The sequence below is a fragment of the Schistocerca cancellata genome, chromosome 3 (assembly GCF_023864275.1).
Source record: "Schistocerca cancellata isolate TAMUIC-IGC-003103 chromosome 3, iqSchCanc2.1, whole genome shotgun sequence".
NCBI classification, from domain to species: Eukaryota; Metazoa; Arthropoda; class Insecta; order Orthoptera; family Acrididae; genus Schistocerca; species Schistocerca cancellata.
In genome coordinates this window covers 550,648,150-550,673,580 of record NC_064628.1, presented here as the reverse complement: position 1 = coordinate 550,673,580, position 25,431 = coordinate 550,648,150, and the positions used below count along the sequence as shown (strand labels likewise).

Genomic DNA, 25,431 nt, shown 5'->3' with positions numbered 1-25,431 from the left:
TTCTGAGTATTCAGTCTTCTGACTGCTTTGATGCGGTCCACCACGAATTCCTCTCGTGTGCCAACCTCTTCATCTCAGTGTATCACTTGCAAACTACATCCTCAATTAACTGCTGGATGTATTCCAATCTCTGTCTTCCTCTACAGTTTTAGCCCTATACAGCTCCTTCTAGTACCATGGAAGTCATTCTCTGGTGTCTTTAAATATGTCCTATTATCCTGTCCCTTCTCCTTCTCAGTGTTTTCCACATATTCCTGTCCTCTCCGATTCTGTGGAGAACCTCCTCATTTTTTTACCTTATCAGTCCACTTAATTTTCAACATTCGTCTGTAGAACCACATCTCAATGCTTCGATTCTCTTATGTTCCGGTTTTTCCACAGTCCGCGTTGCACTACCATACAATGCTTGCTCCAAACATACATTCTCAAAAAATTCTTCCTCAAATTAAGGCCTATATTTGAAACTAGCAGATTTCTCTTCGCCAGAAAGAACTTTTATGCTCATGCTGGTCTACTTTTGATGTCCTCTCGCTTTGTCCGTCATTGTTTATATTGCTGCCTAGGCAGTAGAATTCCTTAACTTCGTCGACTTCGTGACCATCGGTCCTGATTTAAAGTTTCTCCCTGTTCTCATTTCTGCTACTTCGCATTACTTTCGTATTTCTTCAATTTACTCTCAGTCCATATTCTGTACTCATTAGACTGTTTATTCCATTCAGCAGATCATGTAATTCTTCTTCGCTTTCACTCAGGATAGCAATGTCATCAGCGAATCGTATCACTGATATCCTTTCACCATGCATTTTAATTCCGCTCCCGAACTTTTCTTTTATTTCAATCATTGTTTCTTCGATCTACAGATCGAACTTAGGGGCAAAAGACTACAGCCCTGTCTTACACTCTTTTTAATCCGAGCACTTCGTTCTTGGTTGTCCACTCTTATTATTCCCTCTTGACTTTTGTATATATTTTATATTACCTGTCTCTCCCTATAGCTTACCACTATTTTTCTCTTAACTTCGAACATCTTGCACCATTTTACATAATCAAACCCTTTTTCAAGGTCGACAAATCCTATGAAAGTGGCTTGATTTTTCTTCAGTCTTGCTTCGATTATCAACCTCAACGTCAGAAATTTGCCTCTCTGGTATCTTTACCTTTCTTGAAGCCAAAGTTATCGTCATCTAACACTTCGTCAGTTTTGTTTTCCATTCTTCTTGTCAGAAACTTGGATTCTTGAGTTGTTAATTCTCGCACTTATCACCTCTTGCAGTCTTCGGAATTGTGTAGATAATATTTTTGCAAAAGTCAAAGGGTATGTTGCGAGATTGATACATTCTACACACTAACGTGAATAGTCATTTTGTTCCCACTTCTCGCAATGATTTTAAAAATTCTGATGGAATGTTATCTATCCCTTCTGCCTTATTCAGTCATAAGTCCTCCAAAGCTCTCTTAAGTTCTGATTCTAATACTGGATACCCTGTCTCTTCTAAATCGATTCCTGTTTCTTCTTCTATCACATCAGAGAAATTGTCCCCCTCATAGAGGCCTTCAGTGTACTCTTTCCATCTATCTGCTCTCTTCTGTTCATTTAACATTGAGATTCCCATTGCACTCTTAATGTTGTTATCATCATTGCTTTAAATTTCATTGAAATTTATTTTGTCTTTCCTATATGCTGTGCCAGTCCTTCCGACAAACGTTTCTTTTTCAATTTTTTGCGCATTTTTCATGCAGCCATTTCATCTTAACTTACCTGCACCTCCTATTTATTTCATTTCTCAGCGAGTCGTATTTCTATATTCCTGAATTTCCCTCAATATTTTTTTACTTTCTTCTTTCATCGATCAAATGCAGTATTTCTTCTGTTAAACATGGTTTCCTCGCAGTTATCTCCATTGTACCTATGTTTTCCTTTCCAGCCTCTGTGATTGCCCGTTTTAGAGATGTCCATTCCACTTCGACTGTACTGCCTACTGATCTATTCCTTATTGCTGTATCTATAGCCTTAGAGAATTTCAAACGAATATAATCATTCCTTAGTAATTTCATATTCCACTTGTTTGGGCACTGATTCTTTCTGTCTAATCACTTAAAATTCAGCGTACTATTCACCTCTACTGCATTGTGATCTGGGTCTATATCTGCTCCTGGGTACGCCTTACAATCCAGTACCTGACTTCGAAATCTCTGTCTGACCATGATGTAATATAACTGAAATCTTCCTGTATCACCCAGCCTTTTCCAAGTATACCTTCTCCTTGTATGATTCTTGAACAGAGTATTTGCTATTACTAACAGAAATTTATTACAGAACTCAGTCTTTCTCCTCTCTCATTACTTGTGCCAAGCCCATATTTTCCTATAACCTTTTCTTCTACTCCTTCCCCTGCAAATGTATTCCAGTCCCCTATGACTAATTATATCCCGGGAGTAGACAACATTCCATTAGAACTACTGACGGCCTTGGGAGAGCCAGTCCTGACAAAACTCTACCATCTGGTGAGCAAGATGTATGAGACAGGCGAAATACCCTCAGACTTCAAGAAGAATATAATAATTCCAATCCCAAAGAAAGCAGGTGTTGAAAGATGTGAAAATTACCGAACTATCAGTTTAATAAGTCACAGCTGCAAAATACTAACACGAATTCTTTACAGGCGAATGGAAAAACTGGTAGAAGCCGACCTCGGGGAAGATCAGTTTGGATTCCGTAGAAATACTGGAACACGTGAGGCAATACTGACTCTACGACTAATCTTAGAAGAAAGATTAAGGAAAGGCAAACCTACGTTTCTAGCATTTGTAGACTTAGAAAAGCTTTTGACAATGTTGACTGGAATACTCTCTTTCAAATTCTAAAGGTGGCAGGGGTAAAATACAGTGAGCGAAAGGCTATTTACAATTTGTACAGAAACCAAATGGCAGTTATAAGAGTCGAGGGGCATGAAAGGAAAGCTGTCCCCGATGTTATTCAATCTGTATATTGAGCAAGCAGTAAAGGAAACAAAAGAAAAATTCGGAGTAGGTATTAAAATCCATGGAGAAGAAATAAAAATTTTGGGTTTGCCGATGACATTGTAATTCTGTCAGAGACAGCAAAGGACTTGGAAGAGCAGTTGAACGGAATGGGCCGTGTCTTGAAAGGAGGATATAAGATGAACATCATCAAAAGCAAAACGAGGGTAATGGAATGTAGTCGAATTAAGTCGGGTGGTGCTGAGGTAATTAGATTAGGAAATGAGACACTTAAAGTAGTAAAGGAGTTTTGCTATTTTGGGAGCAAAGTAACTGATGATGGTCGAAGTAGAGAAGATATAAAATGTAGACTGGCAATGGCAAGGAAAGCGTTTTTGAAGAAGAGTATAGATTTAAGTGTCAGGAAGTCGTTTCTGAAAGTACTTGTATGGAGTGTAGCCATGTTTGGGAGTGAAACATGGACGATGAATAGTTTGGACAGGAAGAGAATAGAAGCTTTCGAAATGTGGTGCTACAGAAGAATGCTGAAGATTAGATGGGTAGATCACATTACTAATGATGGAGTATTGAATAGAATTGGGGAGAAGAGGAGTTTGTGGCACAACTTGACTAGAAGAAGGGATCGGTTGGTAGGACATGTTCTGAGGCATCAAGGGATCACAAATTTAGCGTTGGAGGGCAGCATGGAGGGTACAAATCGTAGAGGGAGACCAAGAGATGAATACACTAAGCAGATTCAGAAGGATGTAGGTTGTAGTAGGTATTGGGAGATGAAGAAGCTTGCACAGGATAGGGTAGCATGGAGAGCTGCATCAAACCAGTCTCAGGACTGAAGACCACAACAACAACCATGACTATTAGATTTTCACCTTCCTTTACATGCTGTATTACCCTGTCAATATTCTAATATACTTTCTCTGTCTCTCCATCTTCATCTTGCGACGTTGGCATGTATACATGAACTACCGTTGTCGCCGTTGGCTTGCTTGAAAGATGGCGGTGCCTTCCGGGCAGGCCACTGCCATGGTAATACCCATCAGGCACTTCCACTTTCATTTTGTTTCGGTGATTATCATACAATTTCATTCGCCTGTTGTGTAACTAAATTTTCCCTGATTGATATTAATCTGATGGACTATTAAGGTTAGGATAAACCACTCACACATTGATCTCACAGTACTTGCATGACTTGATAGCAGTAGTAGGGTTAAAGTTATCTATAGAGACAGATTGTTTGGACGCTGGAGGTGACCATTGGATTAGGGTCAGCTTTAGAACTTTCCCTTAGCAGCAAGCAAATTCGCGGATTCGTTTGTAGTTACCAAAACTAGCTATGGGCCCTGAAGGGCAGTGGTTTATGGTCCGCTATTCTGGCGGACGGCCTTGTTCCGCTAGCAGCCAAGCAATAGGGTGGGAACGCCGTGACTGAATGCGAAATAACACTTCTTTACAAACTGGTGGCGCCATGCATCCTGATGCCGGACTAACCGCTGTATTAGTGGGTGTACGTAGTGTGGGAGTCTGGTCTCCTTATCCCGTGTGTGAGTCCAGGTAAAGCAGCGTCGGGCTGGCGCCTGGCTACTGTGTTCATTACAAGAGCAGCGTACCTTATGAGACAGGATGACGAATTTCTCCAGTTGGAGCGTACTTTAGATGCCGCCGCGCCTCACTAAAACGGCGCCCACTAAATCGTTTTATGGACGAGGCGGAGCTTGTTTTCACTAGGAAGCTTCCTTCATATTGTGAAATGTTCTGGGGGTTTGGCTGCAGGACCTCCAGGCATTGTGTACTCTTTTTTTGTAGAACAGAATGTGCTGAGGAAGATCGGGTCTCCTTGCTAGAAAACATGATTGGGACGGTTACCACTGCTGGGCCATGATAGTTTTACTCCAAAACGTCAGGGGGAACCGCTGTTTTTCGGAAGGTTTTGAGCAATAGGAGAGGCAGGGACTTGCTTTTCGGCTGTCTGTTTCTTCAGAGAGAGTAGTTAGTTGTATAGACATCCGGACACCCGGGAGAATCACCGACGGATGTGAGGTCATCTCCCGCAGTACGACACTTTGGCAGCGCCCGCGTGCAGACGGCAGAATCTTATGTTCCACCAGCTATATCGGTAACATTGTGCAGCTTTGGCAAATTCAGTAGCTTATCTATCGTTTTCACAACCATCTGTTTTCATAGCAGCCTTGTACTCACAGTAATCACTCCCAGTGTCCACCGCATGTGAGCTGTGCATGGCTCGTGTTCCTACCATCATGTATTTTTTACCCTGTTTCTACTACCACCTCACTATGTTAATTTAAATTATTTAAATTACTACTGTCACTGAGTTGCTGCTTTGCCTGACCGTGACCAGCGATAGCAGCGCGTATCAGTATATCCCTCTCATAGTATCTTTGTTCGACTGCTATTACTTGCCAGTCGTCGTCTGCCGTACGGCAGTTCGTCGCAGTTCGGGTCGTTCGGGTCCGAGTTCGGGCTGCCAGTCAGTTGGAATGCGTCTGGAGCGCAGTCCGGACCTGCCAGTCGGGGAGTTGCAATGCAGCACTAATGCAGTCGGGTTGGAGCTGTGAGGTCTGCGTCGACATAGTTCGCCCGACCGTTGCTGCCACGCATCACTTGAGCCGGGCCGCGGTCTTGGTGGATCGTCGGTCGGTCGTCCTACTGGACCACGCGTTTTGGCTCGCCGATCGTTCATGAGTCGGCTGTGTGTGTGTGTGTGCATCGACTCCCGATTTGTCTTCGTGCGTGCTTAGTTACTGTTGTGTATCGTTCATGTCTTCGTGCAAGTGTTTGTCAGGTTGTGTGTGTATTTGGCGTTATTTCCACTGTCGACGATTTTAGATGTTGTCGGCGTTCTGAGGCGAGTCTGTCGGTTGCTGCGGACCAGGGAAGTTATCTCCGCGCGGTGCAGTCAGCTGGGTCCGCTGGCGGTCCCTGCACAGTGTCGGAGCGTGTGTAGAGTTGTCCGATCGCTATGAGCTTCGTGGTTCACCGACCCAGGACGTCAAAGTTGAGTAGTGGTTTCAACTACCCAAGCCACGTCCATTCATGTTGTGTGGTTCGTTTCGGTGGTTCGCTGTTGGAGAGGTTTTCCTGTGAGCAACACTGAGTGTTTCTATTGCTGAAATTTAGCCGCCATGCGGTGCAATTAACTATATTCCTACTCTGTAGGAATCAACATGGATTCCGGAAACAGCGATCGTGTGAGGCCCAACTCGCTTTATTTGTTCATGAGACCCAGAAAATATTAGATACAGGCTCCCAGGTAGATGCCATTTTCCTTGACTTCCGGAAGGCGTTCGATACAGCTGCGGTCTGTCGCCTGATAAACAAAGTAAGAGCCTACGGAATATCAGACCAGCTGTGTGGCTGGATTGAAGAGTTTTTAGCAAACAGAACACAGCATGTTGTTCTCAATGGAGAGACGTCTACAGACATTAACGTAACCTCTGGCGTGCCACAGGGGAGTGTTATGGGACAATTGCTTTTCACAATATATATAAATGACCTAGTAGATAGTGTAGGAAGTTCCATGCGGCTTTTCGCGGATGATGCTGTGGTATACAGAGAAGTTGCAGCGTTAGAAAATTACAGCGAAATGCAGGAAGATCTGCAACGGATAGGCACTTGGTGCAGGGAGTGGCAACTGACCCTTAACATAGACAAATGTAACGTATTGCGAATACATAGAAAGAAGAATCCTTTGTTGTATGATTATATGATAGCGGAACAAACACTGGTAGCAGTTACTTCTGTAAAATACCAGGGAGTATGCGTACGAAACGATTTGAGGTGGAATGATCGTATAAAATTAATTGTTGGTAAGGCGGGTGCCAGGTTGAGATTCATTGGGAGAGTTCATAGAAAATGTAGTCCATCAACAAAGGAGGTGGCTTACAAAACACTCGTTCGACCTATACTTGAGTATTGCTCATCAGTGTGGGATCCGTACCAGGTCGGGTTGACAGAGGAGATAGAGAAGATCCAAGAAAGAGCGGCGCGTTTCGTCACAGAGTTATTTGGTAAGCGTGATAGCGTTACGGAGATGTTTAGCAAACTCAAGTGGCAGACTCTGCAAGAGAGGCGCTCTGCATCGCGGTGTAGCTTGCTGTCCAGGTTTCGAGAGGGTGCGTTTCTGGATGAGGTATCGAATATATTGCTTCTCCCCACTTATACCTCCCGAGGAGATCACGAATGTAAAATTAGAGAGATTCGAGCGCGCATGCAGACTTTCCGGAGTCGTTCTTCCCGCGAACCATACGCGACTGGAACAGGAAAGGGAGGTAATAACAGTGGCGCGTAAAGTGCCCTCCGCCACACACCGTTGGGTGGCTTGCGGAGTATAAATGTAGATGTAGATGTAGACTGAAATTCAGTGCACCAGTGAAATTTTCTGCCTTGTGGCTGTTAGTGTTACGGTCGCCTGCCCTGGCCACTAACGTAATTCAGGCAGCGTCCTCTCCTCACCTGTTCTCGCTGTCCAACATGGTGTGTAGTTTTGACAGCCAATACATATTTTATCGTGGATAATCACGTTAGTAACTTTTAGCGTTTCGTTGTCTGTTTATAATCTATGATAGGCAATGCTTTAAAAAAATATTGTGTAAATCAATTCTGGAAATTTTATTGTGGGCCTTCAGCCGTTTGTATTGCATCTTGTTTATGTTTGTCCATCCACTTTTGCCTTGAGGCTTTCAGCCTAGCTGACCATATATATATTTTAATTATTTTATTTGCTATTTTAATTGCATTGATTTTTAAGATTTCTTGTTTGGAGGCCTTCAACCGTGAAAAAATTGCAATTAGATTAGAAATTTGAAACTCATAGTTGTAAAAGTTCGGCTATGTGCCGCTTTGGTTGTAAACGTGTTATTAGATTGTAATAAATTACAATTTTAAGGTGAAACTGACCCTAACCTTATTTGGCCCTTTCCACAATCCTAACCACCTGTTCTGCCCAGTGGGTTTAGCGGGTGTTTCAGCATGCTTAATTATATTTTGACGTGAGAGACCAACCAGTGGAACGACACAGCAGAGTGTGCTTGCCTGGATTGGCATCCTTTGATTCACAGTAGCCAGTCTCATTTACATGTAAATTACAGTTAGGTTCCCCAAGTCTATTGCCAATCAACCTGAGTTCCTGTTAACGAAATGTTATACAGCTGAAGTTTCTGTTTATATGTTTGTTCTCTCTTGATCTTGCTATAGTTAATAAATCTCTTTGTGATACCGTAGGTCCTTGTTACTAATTTTTCAATGACACCCATTCTCATGCCCTACGATGTTATTTCTTTTGTTATAAGGAATTAGATTAATTTTATTTCAGCCAACTCAGGGGTCATCCACACAGGGGCCACTACTTATCGAATGTCTGATTTCCTTACGCGGCTTCTCTGCCTCGTGATGACTGGGTGTTGTGTGATGTCCTTAGGTTAGTTAGGTTTAAGTGGTTCTAAGTTCTAGGGGACTGATGACCATAGCTGTTAAGTCCCATAGTGCTCAGAGCCACTTGAACCTTGTGCGGCACCTCTTGGGTTTGGTGGTTACGACTTTTTAGTCGTTAGGCAGATGAAGAACTGTCGCCACCACAGGCTAGCTTGCATGCTGTCGATTCTGATAAGAACAACCACATCACTGAACTGTTCACAATAACACACTCTCTGCCCTACCTTCCTGTTCATAATGAACCCTACTCCTGCTGTACCATTTTCTGCTGCTGTTGATATTACCCTAGACTCATCTGACCAGGCATCCTTGTCTTCTTTTCATTTCACTTCAGTGACCCCTACTACATCTAGATTATGCCTTTGCATTTCCCTTTTCAGATTTTCTAGCTTCTCTGCCACATTTAAGCTTCCGAAATTCCACGCCCCGACTTGTAGAACAGTATCCTTTCGTTGATTATTCACTCTTTTTCTCATGGTCACTGCCCCTTCGTCAGTCCTCTGCCAGAGATCCGAATGGGGGACTATTCCAGAGCCTTTGGCCAATGGAGAGATCATCATCACACTTTTTCAATTACTGGCTGCATGTCCTATGGATACACGTTATGTGTCTTTAATGCATTCGTGTCCATCGCCTTCTGTATCCTCATGCCGTTGATTATTGCTTATTCTTCCACCTTTAGGGGTAGTTTCGCACCCCAAGGACAAGAGTGCCCTGAACCTCTGTCTGCTCCTTCGCCCTCTTTGACCAGGCCGTTGGTAGAACGAGGGTGAATTCTTATGCCTGAAGTCTTCGGCCGCCAGTGGTGATTATTAATCAAAATTTAAGTAGTGGTGGGTTTAGAACCTGGACGGAGTACGTTTTGATTACTAATCAAAGACGCTACCCCTAGAACACAGGTTCTGAACCAAAAGTACCACTTTTGTTATCCTTGTAGTTTTGGGGCTAATCACGTTCAAGGTAGTGAGACTGATTTTGACGTTTCTCATTTAAAAATGGAAGAAGCTAAATGCTTATTGCAATTACTGGACGAATTTCCTGATATTTTTACTGAGAATTTAGGTATAACTAATCGTCTTTAACATCAGCTTCGACTACATAATTGAATTCCTCTTTGCCATCCACCTTGTAGATTATTATCACCATGTGAGACGGAGGAGATGAGAAAGATTATCGATAAACTTTTACAAGAAGGGGTCATCAGACTATCAACATCTCCACATGCGTCACCCACGTTTCTTACTCCCAAACCTAGGGGCGAAGGTTACAGACCCATTGTCGACTATAGCGCGCTTGAGCCGTGGCAGCTCGTGTATCTTCGGTAAGCTGCCGCGCAGTGTGGCGATGTGGTGCTCAGAGGCTGGGAGCTGGAAGCTGAGTGAGTGAGAGAGAGTTGGCGTAGTTGCAGTCAAGCGAGTGCACCGAGCTTGGCAAGACAGTTCGCGAGGAAGTGCGCACTGTTGGACGTGTTGCACGCTGGTGATAACTCAGCGGGCTGGTGCATTGCGCCTTCCGTTTGTCCACTAAAGTCATATTTATGGAGAATGAAGCGGATATTCTGGAAGTGAAGGTAATATTGTTCTGAACTCTAGATCCAAGCATTGTAATTGCTTCCTTCTGCATTTTCATCGCCAGCATGCCTGAGAAATATCTTGAGATTATACAGGGTGATTCAAAAAGAATACCACAACTTTAGGAATTTAAAACTCTGCAACGACAAAAGGCAGAGCTAAGCACTATCTGTCGGCGAATTAAGGGAGCTATAAAGTTTCATTTAGTTGTACATTTGTTCGCTTGAGGCGCTGTTGACTAGGCGTCAGCGTCAGTTGATGCTAAGATGGCGACCGCTCAACAGAAAGCTTTTTGTGTTATTGAGTACGGCAGAAGTGAATCGACGACAGTTGTTCAGCGTGCATTTCGAACGAAGTATGGTGTTAAACCTCCTGATAGGTTGTGTATTAAACGTTGGTGTAAACAGTTTGCAGAGAATGGGTGTTTGTGCAAAGGGAAAAGTTCTGGACGGCCGAGAACGAGTGATGAAAATGTAGCACGCATTCAGCAAGGATTTGTTCGCAGCCCAGGAAAATCGACTCGCAGAGCTAGCAGAGAGCTGCAAATTCCACAATCAAATGTATGGAGAGTCCTACGAAAAAGGTTAGTTATGAAACCTTATCGTCTGAAATTGGTTCAAGCACTGTCTGCAGCTGTCACTTCATCACTGGCCTCCAAGAAGCCCTGATCTTACCCCCTGCGATTTTTTCTTATGGGGGTATGTTAAGGATATGGTGTTTCGGCCACCACTCCCAGCCACCATTGATGATTTGAAACGAGAAATAACAGCAGGTATCCAAACCGTTACGCCTGGTATGCTACAGAGAGTGTGGAACGAGTTGGAGTATCGGGTTGATATTGCTCGAGTGTCTGGAGGGGGCCATATTGAACATCTCTGAACTTGTTTTTGAGTGAAAAAAAAACCTTTTTAAATACTCTTTGTAATGATGTATAACAAAAGGTTATATTATGTTTCTTTCATTAAATACACATTTTTTTATTTGTGGTATTCTTTTTGAATCACCCTGTATTTTAAACGACTGCTTTGGCCCCAACTGTGTGTAATATGACATTAAGTTTCCACATGAGCGATCTGTTTTAAATCCACGCATTTATTTGTATTGCTTTTATTCGTATTGCATTTTATTTATTTGTAGTGCATTTGTTTGTATTCATGCATTTATTTGTATTGAAAATCGATGGAAATCTTTTTGTGTTCTAGTATTGCCCATGTGGACTGCTAAGTTTAAACTACAGTTACTTCACAGGACGATTGTTCTACTGGGTGTATACGACCTCTTACTTATTCGTGGGCTCTCTACTGGAACTGCGGTAAACTGTAAGCTGCTGAAGCTTAATTTGTCTTAATTTAAGTTATAGAATTTTACTTGTAGCATCTTGCGCAGCATTTCAGGCCTTGGTGATGTAAATTTGTGACCTAGCTAATATTTTGCTGCAGATTATATATTTAAGGTTTCTGTAAAATTCTTGTGTTGTCTAGTCAGCAGACTAATTCTATTTTATCGGGTAGATCAGCTTGTTCGTGTTATTGAGATTCAAAGGCAGCAAGTCAGGGGCATTTCGGGCGATTGCTTAAATTTTTGTTAGTCCCACGTGTAGTGGCCTAGTGCAAGGTTCTGCGAAAGAAAATTTAATATTTGTATTGTAGCTATTATTGTAGCTAATATTTGTATTGTAGTTATTATCCCCTCTGTGGAGATAACGCGAGTTTCCCCTCTTGTATCTGGACTAACAAGCTTTTGTATGCTAGGTCTGCCTCCCGTCCTAGTTGTCAATCTACTTCCTGCTTGGGGCTACCTTGCTTCCATTAATCAGCCACGCTTGGGTCGCTGAGAGGGTCGCGCTCTCCAATCCGTTTATTTGCGATCAGAAAGGGACACCTAGACATCGGGCGACACACCTTGTGTGTAACCATTCCAGAGGGATTCCGTCTGTGTATTGTTCCCCTTGCAACTAGTCCACGCAATTAACTGGCAAACTTAAGTTGTGGTTGCAAACTGGCCTTGGGTCATCAATATTTCATGTAATGACTGAAACTTATTTGGTTTTCATGTTCCAAGAAGTTGCTTACTGTCCTATTTGATGTTCTTGCAGATGGTCTGTTACTGTCTCGATGAATAGTTTTGGGGGCCTAGTCTTTCCTTAATGATACAGGGTGATTCAAAAGAATACCACAACTTTGAAAATCGAGAACTCTGCAAAGAAGAAAAGGAGAGCTACGCTCTTTCTGTCGTCGATTGAAGGAAATTCTAAAGTTTCATTTAATTGCTCATGTGGTTGCTAGCAGCGCTGTCGGCCACATAACCTTCACATCTGTTGTCAGTGCTAAGATGGCGACTGCTCAAAAAAAATAATTTTGCGTTATCGAGTACAGCGAAAGTGAATTGACGACAGTTGTTCAGCGCGAGTTTTGAACCAAGTATGGTGTTCAGCCTCATCGTAGATGGTGTATCGTACGTTGCTATAAACAATTTACAGAGAAAGGGTGTCTGTGTGAGGGGAAAAGATCGGACGGCCCCGCACGAGTGAAGAAAACGTTGGCGGCGTTCAGGAAGCATTTGCTCGCAGTCCAGGAAAATCGACCAGCCGAGCTAGCAGAGAGCTGAAAATTTAGCAGTCCCAATGAAAAGGTTAGTAATGAAACCTTATCGTCTACAAATGGTTCAAACCCTTTCCGAAGCTAATAAAGTGAAAAGAATCGAGTTCTGCGAGTTTGTCCTTGAGTAAATGGAAACAGAAGACCGGTTCATTTCGAAGCTAGTGTTCGGCGATTAAGCAACATTTCACACAACAGGAAAAATCACTCGGCTCATTGTCCGTTTATGGGGCACTGAAAATTCGCGGGAAACAACTTAGTATGGACGTGATTCACCTAAGGTGAAATTATTTGTATTACATTTCAGTCAACAAAGATTTTGGACCTTTTTTCTTCTAAGGTGCAGCTGTAACTGGGCAAACATATCTGGAAATGTTGCAGACTTGGCTGTTCCCTCAACTCGAAGAACAAGTGCGTCAATTTATGTTTCAGCAGGGTGGGGTACCACCCCATTAGCACACCTCTGTCCGTGCCTGTTTGAACGATACATCCCCCCACCAATGGATCGGTCGCCAGGCAGCTCGTGACAGAGCACGTCATCACTGGCCTCCAAGAAGCCCTGACCTTACGCCCTGTGATTTTTTCTATGAGGATGTGTTAAAGATATGGTGTTTCGACCACATCTACCAGCTAACATCGAGAAACTAAAAGAAGGAATAACTGCAGCTGTCCAAACTGTTAGGTTGGAGATGCTACAGAGAGTATGGAAAGAGTTCGAGTATTGGGTCGATGTCGTTAGTGTCTGTGGGAGTCACACTGAATATTTATGAACTTGTTTTCTATTGAAAAAACTTTGTTAAGTACTCTTCAAGGTTCCATCATGTTTCTTTGATTAAATACAGATTTTCGAAATTGTGGTATTCTTTTTGAATCACCCTATTCTCATTGTTTCTCTAAGGCAATATTATTGATAAAATGTTAATTATTATTGTAATTTTGATAAAGTTAATTTTTTTAAAGGGCGATTTTTTTTGCTCCACTAGTTGTGTTTAAGGGTCTGGTTCGCCACAGCAAATGAATTTGATTTTTTTTTTAGAATTGTTATTGTATGGTTTATTCTGAGCATTAGCCAGCTTGTGAATCATGGTTCTGTTGTTATTAATTAGTCACATTACATGGTCTTGAGATTCGTAAAGTAAATCTGGATTAACTGACAGTTCAAAATAATCTTTTTCTAATTAAATAATTGTTGTTTTCTGAATGTTTATGATAATTTTATATTTGGTTTAAAGCCGCGCGGGATTAGCCGAGCGGTCTCAGGCGCTGCAGTCATGGACTGTGCGGCTGATCCCGGTGGAGGTTCGAGTCCTCCCTCGGGCATGGGTGTGTGTGTTTGTCCTTAGGATAATTTAGGTTAAGTAGTGTGTAAGCTTAGGGACTGATGACCTTAGCAGTTAAGTCCCATAAGATTTCACACACATTTGAACTTTTTTTTGTGGTTTGAAAGTAAACGGTAAATGCTGTTCAAGAACCTTGTGGTCAAGTCTTTCCATGTGAGTGTTTTCTTAGAAATTCATTGGTGTATAATTTGGCCATTTCATCTTAGTTCTAAGATTTTTTGCAGATTTCTTTCAGCTGGAGCTATCACAGCTGTCATTCGCAAACCTAAGTATCTGTTTTCTAGGTGATGTAAACGAGAAGTTCGCAGCGTACCACAGCGGTGTTGTCTTGAGTGGTGGGGTCTGATGTATTTTATTTACGACACCTGTGGTGTGTCAAGACGAAAAATGACATGAAATTGGCCTACAAAAGCCACTTAAGCTACAGTGTATGCGCACCGCTGTAGATTTCGACTATCTTCTTACAGAACTGGCTTAGTCGGTCAGATTATTGAAATTATTTATTTCATTAACGTTAGGAATTTTAAATTTCCAGTGAGGGTAATGAAAAAAAACAACGCTTTTCTAGGCATCACGTGAAACTACTTACGTTTACATTTCGATCTCAACTGAACTCTCATTAGCACGGTAATCTCATTAAAGGCCAGAGAAACCAAACGAATTAATTGTTATTTTTAAGCTAGTAAAATTCACAAAATTTTGATGTACAGTTTACGCAAGCGTAAATTTTATAGTTTGTATGTGGAAGTACAAGGAGTGTTTAACATTCAAGGACGATTATATCGAGAAAAGGAAATGAGTCACAAACAATTAACATCGACTAAGTCGGTGGTGTTAAAAATATGATAAGATATTCAAAGCCAGGTGCAGCGCACATGTACTGCATCTTAGGTAGCTTTCGTAGGCCAATTTCAAATTGTTTCCCGGCTTGTTAGGCCACAAGTGGTCTACAAAAACTGTTATTCTGGATTTCCCCTACATCATCGTGGTACGCTGTAAAATTACCATTTTTACCCTGTATGGATCACTGTAGTAAAAAAAAAAAAAAAAAAGAAAAGGCTACACAGCATTATGTAAATGGCCAACGTTTAGCGATATTTTTCACTTAGGATGTGGACTATTACTGCAATACTTACTCGACCCACATCATAGGGAGAGATCAAATATATAGTTCACTAGACATGCAAATAAGCAAACTGAATTAAACTCAGCTAAATAGTGTGCTGATGAAATTAGAACAGCTTATCTACAGACACCATACGTGTAAAACAGACAGCCAGAATCTCTACTAGTGTGCGGTGCCCGTGCACAAGTGCCAGTCTCTCTCGCCCGAGTGCGCGCTTCAACCCATATCACGCCACAATGTCTGCCTGGGGAGAGGGGGAAAGGAGGAGGGGCCGCGAAAGCACTGCATGCAGCTCCTGGCTTTGTTTGATATTTCATTTTTCTCAACAACATCACAAACAAATCAGTTTTAGTATAATTTAATTATTCTTACAGTACTGCAGACTTAAATGAAATTTACATCTGACAAAAAGTGTCGGCATATGGACAGATGCAGACAGTTCCAGATTTTTGCTACTCAGGCTGCCACGTAATCGTCACTTATTTAGTTTCATAATCGAAAGCAGTCTTTCATGCATTTATGTTGATCGAAACATTGTTATCACGTTTGCAATCTCATTATAGGGACGTGGAATGTCGAGCTTCGGGACAGTTTCAACACAGAAGGATTTGGCGTATACACGGGAAATACGTTGCAGATCGATAAGCTCCATCTGCAGTTGCCCAGGGGCGCTGTAAAATGAAATGCAAAATGGTCTCTAAAAGAGATCAAAAGGAAATATACAACTGGCAGTGCGCTCAAATGTTTGGAAAACTATTTTTGTAATTCTTTTAACGCGACAGAAGTTTGTTCAAATTCACGTTTTCTTTAACACCAGTGAGTTTAGGGACATGGACGGTGTTTTTTTCATAATTTATCACCCGCACAATGCTATTTTTTTAAACATATCCCCATCATATCATAAATAGATTATTTCTCACCTTGCAATATCTTACTGTGAGCAGTGTGCAGTCAAATCCACGTAAAATGCAAAGTCTTCAGCCCATCCTAGATGTTCCAATTTTCTTTCCTCCTTTCAGTTTTCTTTCATAAATTTAACAATAGCGGGTTTCAATTCGAAAAATCGTTTCAGGCATGCCCCTTGACTTAACCAACGTACTTTAAAATAATATAGTTCAGTTACAAAAGACCTGACACCCCTTTTATTCCCTGAACGGTTACAGATATCGAAACGAGGTTTCGTGCAATTGATAGTACGCTGAGGAGCACTGTTTTGTATGGATAATGCCCTGATATCAGGCATCAACCGAGATGTTGATACAAGTATGATTTTTTTAATGGAAACGTATACTTTTCATAACTATATTCAGTAGGTCTTGGAAAGGCAATTACGATGATATAGCGCTTTTATTACAGACACTGAAGCCTTTCGCAAGAGAATCCGAGAAATGCACTAAAACTGGAAAGCAATGCGGCGAGAGTAGGCCATTGCTGTGAAATAACGCCAAGCTCTCAGACCAGACTCCGCTGTTATATGCCGATGCAGCAAGGCACGCCTTCGCTACTAAAATAAAACCTCATTTTGTATACGACTTAGAAACACCTACGATTTTTTTTGTGGGACTATAGCATATGCTACTTTCTGGCGTATCAGATGGGACTAAGGAAAGCTGTTTCAATTGTACGTACTTTTCCAGGTTTTTGTTGGAACAACTACAGTTTCTTCGAGCAGTTTTTCACCATTTTCACAGAATTTTCTTGACATTCGTCTCATAATAGCGTGTCTAACTTTTCCACATTGGTGTACATGTCAGCATGCAAGAAATTATGAAGCATAAATGATCTGCTGACAGACAACACAGTTTTGTTAGTTCTGGGGCACAGAGAAAGCTTAATACAACGACGTAGACTGGCATGACCATGTTTACAACGTAATAGCTGATTCCGGACGACTTACCTTTCAGTTTTAGAATATTTCTCTCATTCTTTTGCAAAGAGTTTCTACTACAAAATTAACAAGCATTGTATCACTGCAGTCGTCTTCTCACGCGCTTTCGGATGCCGTTAAGAAAGTATATCATTCTCTTTAAAAAATTATACTTGCTTCATTATCACGATCGATACAAAAGCGAAGATTCTGTGTTACACACCAAATTACGTGTCCCTTAGCGTGCCATCATTGGCCCAAAACCTAGCTTCGGTATCTAAAATCATTCACGAAATAAAAGGGGTATTACGTCGTGCATGACTCATCCTGAATATACTCTCTTTGTCAGAAATGTTACAGGACAGATTAAAAAAAAATAGAAAATTGTACTTACCAAGTAATGATCCTAGCTCCCATCGGAGTAGCCCTCTTGGGCATTTATAGACAGTTACCAACGTTTCTGGAGGTCTTGAAAGAAAGCAGGGAAATTTTCAACTTCTGTGCTTGTAAGCTCATTTGTCACGGGCCGTCGTATGTCTGTGATATCTTGATGGAGCTTTTCTTTCAGTTGCATTCTTGAAAGGGCCTCGCTGCAGAGGCTTGCTTAATCATCGTCCACATTTCACTAGGGTTTTCCCAGCGTAACGCAGAAGTTATTGCTCACTCTTTGCTCACAATCAGCATCGATTGTGTCACCAAAACTAATGCGCCAAGAATCCAGACAGTGTGTTGCTAAGCACAGCCTTGCCACATAGTGAGTTTCGCGGAAACACGCGCAAGGTCATTTAAAGGACACACACGTTAACATGAAAGCAACATTTGTTCCCTTCTGGTATTGCAAGCTCAGAAATAAGAAAAAAGTCTGTCCTGGAACTTTTTCTGCGAAATGGATTAGTCTCCATACTCTTCGTACAGTTTCATTGAAACAGTTATACCTGACGGCGTAGTAATGTATGCTACTTCCGAAAATTTGCTATTTGAACCAGCAATGTCATCACGTCAGCTACGTCTGCTAATTTACAACAAAGTGCTTCTTGATGTACAGAACACAGAATCTCGTCTGCTAATCTTTGTAATTTGTGGTTCTTTCCTCGTCAACTAAAAAAATGGTTCAAATAGCTATGAGCACTATGGGACTTAATTTCTGAGGCCATCAGTCCCCTACAACTTAGAACTACTTAAACCTAACTAACCTAAGGACATCACACACATCCATGCCCAAGGCAGGATTCGAACCTACGACCGTAGCGGTCGCGCGGTTCCGGACTGTAGTGCCTAGATCCGCTCGGCCACCCCGACAAGCCCGTCAACTAAATATTTAAATTCTTTCTGCGTGGTGTGTAATGTTCCATAGGAAATTTCTGCTACTCATCTATTAATGCGACTGCATAATGGATATGGAGAATTTCAACCTTCTGTTCTCGTTCCCATCCACATCTTGTGACGATAGATCACTAGACTGCCTATTTTTGTGCGAATAACCACTGGACCAACTTCCTTTATACCACGAACAAATAGCGAAGGATAAACAGTGCTTACACCAAGACTCTGGCGAGCTGAAGAAAACCGTGTCGATCAAAAGAAGCCTCATCAAATGCTGGAAGGAAGTGTCGCATCGCTCTGCTGTATGAAATGTGGCGCTATACCGAGAGGGACCGAGCAAAGCCGAGACGTACCAAACAGTGACGAGACAGGCCGAACCTCGGAGCGCTCGCCAGCAGCACATTGTGCAAAAGTGAAATTTTGCACGACGTGGCCGACCATGGTGTAGAACAACTGACGCTCGGAAAACCGATATTTGATCGGAATAGCAGAACCGAATGAGACAGCGTGTGAATACGATAGTGAAAATGGGCCTCCGGTATCCGGCGAGCTATGCGGGCGGGGCGCGCGCGGGCCGCTTGGCGCCTACCTCCTCGCGGGACAGCGTCTCGTGAGGCCAGCGCGCGTCCAGGTCCTGCAGCAGGCGCAGCAGGATGCGAGTGTCCAGCGGCGAAGACAGCGCCTGCCGGCAGTAGGCCGTCCAGCGCACGGCGGCCAGCTGCAGCTCCGTCACGTCGCCCTGGATCGCGTGCTGGTGCAGGATCGTCTGCGCCACGTGCGGCAGCTCGCCGCTCCACTCCCACGTCGGGCCCTGCGGGCACATCGCCAGCACCCGTCACTACAGACAATCTCACAGGACAAAATATCAGCCAACCCCTCAAAAAAGCTCAGCTCGTCGCTTTGGAGCTCTGAAGGTGGCATGGGTAAAATACAGGGAGCGAAAGGCTATTTACAATTTGTAGAGAAAGCAGATGACACTTATAAGAGTCGAGGGGTATGAAAGAGAAGCAGTGGTTGGGAAGTGAGTGAGACAGTGTTGTAGCCTATCTCCGATGTTATTCAATCTGTATATTGAGCAAGCAATAAAGGAAACAAAAGAAAAGTTCGGAGTAGGTATTAAAATCCATGGAGAAGGAATAAAAACTTTGAAGTTCGCCGATGACATTGTAATTCTGTCAGAGACAGAAGAGCAGCTGAACGAAATGGACAGTGTCTTGAAAGGAGGGTATAAGATTAACGTCAACAAAAGCAAAACGAGGATAATGGAATGTAATCGAAATGAGACACTTAAAGTAGTAAAGGAGTTTTGCTATTTGGGGAGCAAAATAACTGACGATGGTCAAAGTAGAGAGGATATAAAATGTAGACTGGCAATGGCAAGGAAAGCGTTTCTGAAGAAGAGAAATTTGTTAACATCGAGTATAGAGTTAAATGTCAGGAAGTCGTTTCTGAAAGTATTTGTATGGAGTGTAGCCATGTGTGGAAGTGAAACGTGGACGATAAATAGTTTAGACAAGAAGAGAATAGAAGCTTTCGAAATGTGGTGCTACAGAAGAATGCTGAAGATTAGATGGGTAGATCACATAACTAATGAGGAGGTACTGAATAGAATTGGGGAGAAGAGGAGTTTGTGGCACAACTTGACTAGAAGAAGGGATCGGTTGGTAGGACATGTTCTGAGGCATCGAGGGATCACCAATTTAGCATTGGAGGGCAGCGTGGAGGGTAAAAATCGTAGAGGGAGACCAAGAGATGAATACACTAAGCAGATTCAGAAGGATGTAGGTTGCAGTAGGTATTGCGAGATGAAGAAGCTTGCACAGGATAGAGTAGCATGGAGAGCTGCATCAAACCAGTCTCAGGACTGGAGACCACAACGACAACAACAACCTGTGTAGGACTTCTGCCAGGCTGTCACGTTACCCTCCACCGCTCTGAAGTATGTCATGCCGGCCAAGTGGTGGGTACACCTTCTGATCAAAAGTGTCCAGCATCTAGTAATGGACATCAAGGGCACCGCACACACACACCAACCGACCGACCGACCAATTTCCTGTGCAGCCTACACACTTTACGACCTACTTTACTGAGCGATTACAGTCACAAAAGATGAACTTCTGTCCGTCGGCTGGCAGGGCAGCGCTACACATGACATAATTTTTTGGGTCTAGTGATTGGGGGAGGGAGGGGTTGGTTGAAATTGTGACAGAGATCATGCGAAGGGCTGGTGGGTCGGCTGTTGGCTGTGTGTGTATGTCCCTTTATTACTTATGGGGTATGTCCACCCTTTAATTTATGATTGCTGGAATTCTGCTGGGGACATTTCCAGTGAGGTGCATGAATGTCAGTGAGGGAATGACAGTCTGTTCTTCTTCAAGTGCTGAAACCAGAGGTGGTAGTGATGTTGGGTTCCGGAGCGAAGTCGATCTTTTAACACTTCCCAAATGAGTTCCATTGGGTTCAGGTCGGGACACTGGGCAGCCTAGTCCATTTCAGGAATACTGTTATTCACATACCATTACCTCACAGATACTGCCACACAACAGGGTTTACTGTCATGCTGAAACACTCAATTATAGTCTCCGAAAACTTCCTGTGCTGAATGCAGCCTAAAGTTCCACAAAATGTCTTCATATACTTCTGCATATTGCGTTTTCCTAAGTGCAATGAGGGAACGACACCCTAAGCACGATAAACAGCCCCATATTGTAACATCATCTCTTCTGTACTTCTCTGTTGGAATTACGCATGATGGTAGGCATTCTACAAACCCTTTCATTGGATTTCCAAAGTATATAGCGTGATTCCTCACTTCAAATCACCCCTTTCCAGTGATACACTGCCCAATGGCGTCATTCTTTACATCACCCCATGTGTTGCTTAGCACTAATTACAGAAATTTGTGGCTTGACAGAAGCTGCACGACCGTCGTACTCCATTCCATTTAACTCTCACATTCATTGTGCTAGCTGGACTACTGGTAGTACTTTGGAACACACGAGTGATCCCTTCCACTCATTTCGTGCGGTTTCTTACAACCACCGTCTGCTAGGCTTGGAGGTCCTGTCCGTCAGTACATGATGTCTGCTTCGTCTAGGTTTAGCTGTGGTGTTCCTCCCCACTTCCACTGCACACTCACATCGCTAGCAGTCAACTTGGGCAGTTTTAGAACGTCTGAAATGACCCTGATGGATTTGTTACTCCGGTGACATCCAGTCACTACGTTCGAGATCACCGAGCCCTCGTGAACAACCCATTTTACTGTTACTGCTTCTCTGCTAATAAGACAATGGCTCCCGCCTCCAGTTACCCTGTCGAGTCTGCCTCTCGTGACATATAGTCGCCAATTCCGCATCACATAGCGGTGTCCGGATACTTTTGATCAGATAGTCGGTTATAAGGAACACCGCAGTAAGAAGGCTCTACATGGAGAAGTGACAGGATTGCAGTTAGCGATTATCGTGTTTGGACTCTCCTGTGATCAGATCGTGAGTGCAGTTCACCGATTTGTTGATGTATCAAGACAGTAATGGTATATCTCTCGCAGCCATGTAATACGGCGTAGGAGCAATGCTAGTAAGAAGACTTTAGCTGACATGGACCAGAGACAATTGTCATACATTAGCAGATACAATCGGTTTCAAACATGACAAGGAATTGCTGCTCACAGCGAATGGTTTGGATCGCTCTAAGTCGCGTATAACTGATACCAGACGATTGTGTGACACTCCACTGCTGACCTAATTCAGGACAGTGCCTCTTTACAATGAAATTCTGTGTATGTGCCACTCAATTATACGAAATTTGCGCTGTAAGATAGGTCGACGAGGTAATAGGACATGTACATGTGTTAAGACATTAGGCAGTAACTTGGATGGTACTAGGGGGAGCTGTAGAGGGTAAAAACTGTAGGTCAAAACAGAGATTGGAATATATGCACCAAATAATTGAGGATATTGGGTGTAACTGTTCTTCTGAGATGAAGAGGTTGATTGGTGTATCATTGTGGATTGTCTACAAGGAATGGTGGACCACTCACAGTCATGTAACACATGTTAAGAACAGCCGTTGTTAAAGCACCCTAACCGACAGTGACTAGTGACGGATGTCACACCTTGCCAATGACAATATTTTTCAAACCCGACAGAAATTGCTGCTGTCATTGAATGCAGACACGGATCCACAGTAGGGTTCTAATGGGGGGGTCTCAGTTTCTTACTTTCTCACCTCTCCCACCGCAAGGATCCACGACTGAATGAATGCAACAAGTTTCCAGCGAACAAACGTTGCGAATGGAACTGCATGCCATGGACTTTCGGAACCAGGTACTTCGCAAAAGGTTATTGCTCTCAGCGGCATGTAGAGTTGGACATCTTTAATTGGGCAAACAACACAGAACCTGGGCAGTAGTTGACTGGAGTGCAATGATGCCACACTGAAGAGTGGAAGTTGTGGATCAGGCCGGAGGTGGTTCTGAGATGTTTTGGGGCAGTTTTCGCACCGTGACTTGCGACCATTCATTGCCATGAAAATAAACCACGATGTTCATCACTACATTATCTGTAATTAAGCATTGCCCCTCTACATTTTGATATGGATATGCTGTGGACCCTCCGGTCTTCCAAGATGACAACAGCCATTTACACAGGGTTGTATTATTATGTTCCTGGTTTGACAAACACTCTAACTCCTCTCCGCAGATGACAGCTCTTGCACGGGTGGATTCGTCAAGTGGATGTGGCATACCTGAAGAAAGTTCTGGAGCATATCATTGTTTGGAACTGAAATATATACCAAGCGAAAATTTGAGAAGTATAAATTAGAAGGACGGAAGATTTGGCTTTAACGTCCTTTCAACGTCATCGTAACTAGAGACTGTGCATAAACTGAGATGTGTGAAGGATGTGAAAAGAAATCGGCGTATACTTTTCAAAGTATCTATCCATGCAGTGACCTGAAGTGGTTCAGGGAAGCCACGAAAATCTGATCTCAGTGTGGCGCGAGTATTTGAATCCACCGTCCTCCCCAGTACGAGACCCTTACCTTCATCACTACGCCACTTCAAACGATCAGAAATTGGGGAGAATTTGATCCTATCAGATGAGGTACAATCGAAGAAGGTAGTAAAGTAGAGAGACGGGATATGAAACAAGGAGGTACTGAAAAAACAGCCGGCCGCAGTGGCCGAGCGGTTCTAGGCGCTACAGTCGGGAACCGCGCGACAGCTACGGTCGCAGGTTCGAATCCTGCCTCGGGCATGGATGTGTGTGATGTCCTTAGGTTAGTTAGGTTTAAGTTCTAGGGGACTGATGACCTCAGATGTTAAGTCTCATAGTGCTCAGAGCCATTTGAACCATTTTGAAAAAACAAATAGGCCCTGTATTAAATCTATGGGACAGTCTTACCAGTAGAATGGTAGGGCTAATGGAGCATTTGCCACGCAGGCCGCTAAAATTAATTTTGCGCTGGAAGGAATTAGAAATGGAAAAAAGTAATGTAGGTGGAGACAGATACTAGAACATGCGTTCTAGTACAAAGAAATTATAAACTTGGTGTTCTAGATACGTTGAAACAGACTTCGAGAGGTTGTAGATGGTATCTTGAGGAATAAGTTGCGGGTAGAAGCCCGTGTTGGGAAACGTCGTTCAACGACGCTGGAGCGCGCCGATGTTATAGGCGCCGGCAGCAAACGTGACTTTGCACGCTGAAGGACGGTAGGCAGAAAGTCTCTCAATGTTGTTTGTTTATTCACTGGTTGACTGATTGCCACGACCTTCAGTGGAGAAGGTGGAGCTAGCTGCTGCTTAGAACGACTTTGTCTCCTATGAATACGATGCTCTGCTGCTTCGGTTGGTGGCGGTTTCCGACACGAGTATCCACCCGCAGTTTATTTTTCTCCTGGAACCCTCTAAAATACAGGAGAAAAATAAACTACAGATGAAAACCCGTGTCCGAAACAGTCATCCACCAAGGCAACAGAACATCGCATTCATTGGAGACAAGGCCTGTCTACGCAGCAGTTAGCTCCATCCTCTCCAATGGCGATCATGGCAATCAGTTGCGATCACTGAATAAGAAATAACATTGCGAGGCGTTCCTCTTACATTTCGTCAGTGTACAACGTGATTTTGCTACCGGGGTGCCCCAGTGGCAGACATAGGCTTCTATGACTTTGACGTTCTGTAGCTTCGTTGGATGACATTTCTGGACACGTATTCCTATCCTCCATTTGTTCCTCAAGACACCCTCTACAACTCCTCGAATTTCGTCGCAACATTTCGGGGACACCCTGTAGAGATGAAAAGTAGTGCAGAAGATAGGAAGCGATGTAGGACTCCAAACCAGTCGAAAGACAGATGACTTTAAAAAACAGACAGTACTTTGGATAGACAGCTGTACACCAGGATAAACTGAAGTAATACCACGTGGGAAGACTGTGGCTAAGGTCCTAAATTCTAAGCATGTATATGTATTGTCAAGCAACGTACAACTGGTTCATGAATCAGTACTGACAATGTTACTCGTCAGTTGTTAAATGTGTGATATAATAACCAGAACATGTTTTGGGACTACGTTATTACGTTATAAAGTGATATAAAGTAAGGAAACAAATCGTAGATCGCAATACTACATACACTGAAAACCATGTAAATATATTGTCCTGCATTATACCATACCCTGATTGAGCCGTGCGCGGCTCGTATTAGTGCCGTTTATTGCTTGACATCTTGTCTTTGCGGTACTGCCGGTCCCGTTTCTTATTAGATTTACTGGCGTCACTAAGTTGCTGGCTTGCCTGCCCGTGAGTGGCACCAGCGGCGCTTATCGATAGGAGCCCTGTCGTACTATCTTTGGAGCGACCGCTAGTATTTCCGGGTCGTCGTGTGTCGGGACGGAGCAGCAGTGAGGTCCGGACAGCCATGACTCGCCCACCTTGGTCGGTCGTTCGGTCGGTCGTCTCATCGGACGACGGGTATTTGGTCGACGACCGCTTCTGGGTTCTTGCGATTCGTCCTTGTTGTTCCACAGTCCGTGGTTTTTGTTATGGACTGACAAGACAGCCAGTCCACAGTGACGGGTAACCGAAAGGCACGCGTTTACAAACGGCGGCTGGCGTTATGTCTGAAACAGGATACGTAATGAATGCTATAAAGAAAAGTACGTAGCGTCTGGAATA

At 43.2% G+C, this 25,431-nt stretch overlaps 1 protein-coding gene across 1 annotated transcript in view; it reads right to left on the bottom strand.

Moving 5' to 3' along the window:
• The window catches only part of LOC126176419 (BAI1-associated protein 3), a 394,605-nt gene that overhangs the window by 242,615 nt on the left and 126,559 nt on the right, over window positions 1-25,431 (bottom strand). Inside the window, exon 7 of the mRNA XM_049923576.1 lies at window positions 18,844-19,065. Within this exon, the coding sequence (XP_049779533.1) occupies window positions 18,844-19,065 (222 nt within the window). The remainder of the gene's footprint in view (window positions 1-18,843; window positions 19,066-25,431) is intronic.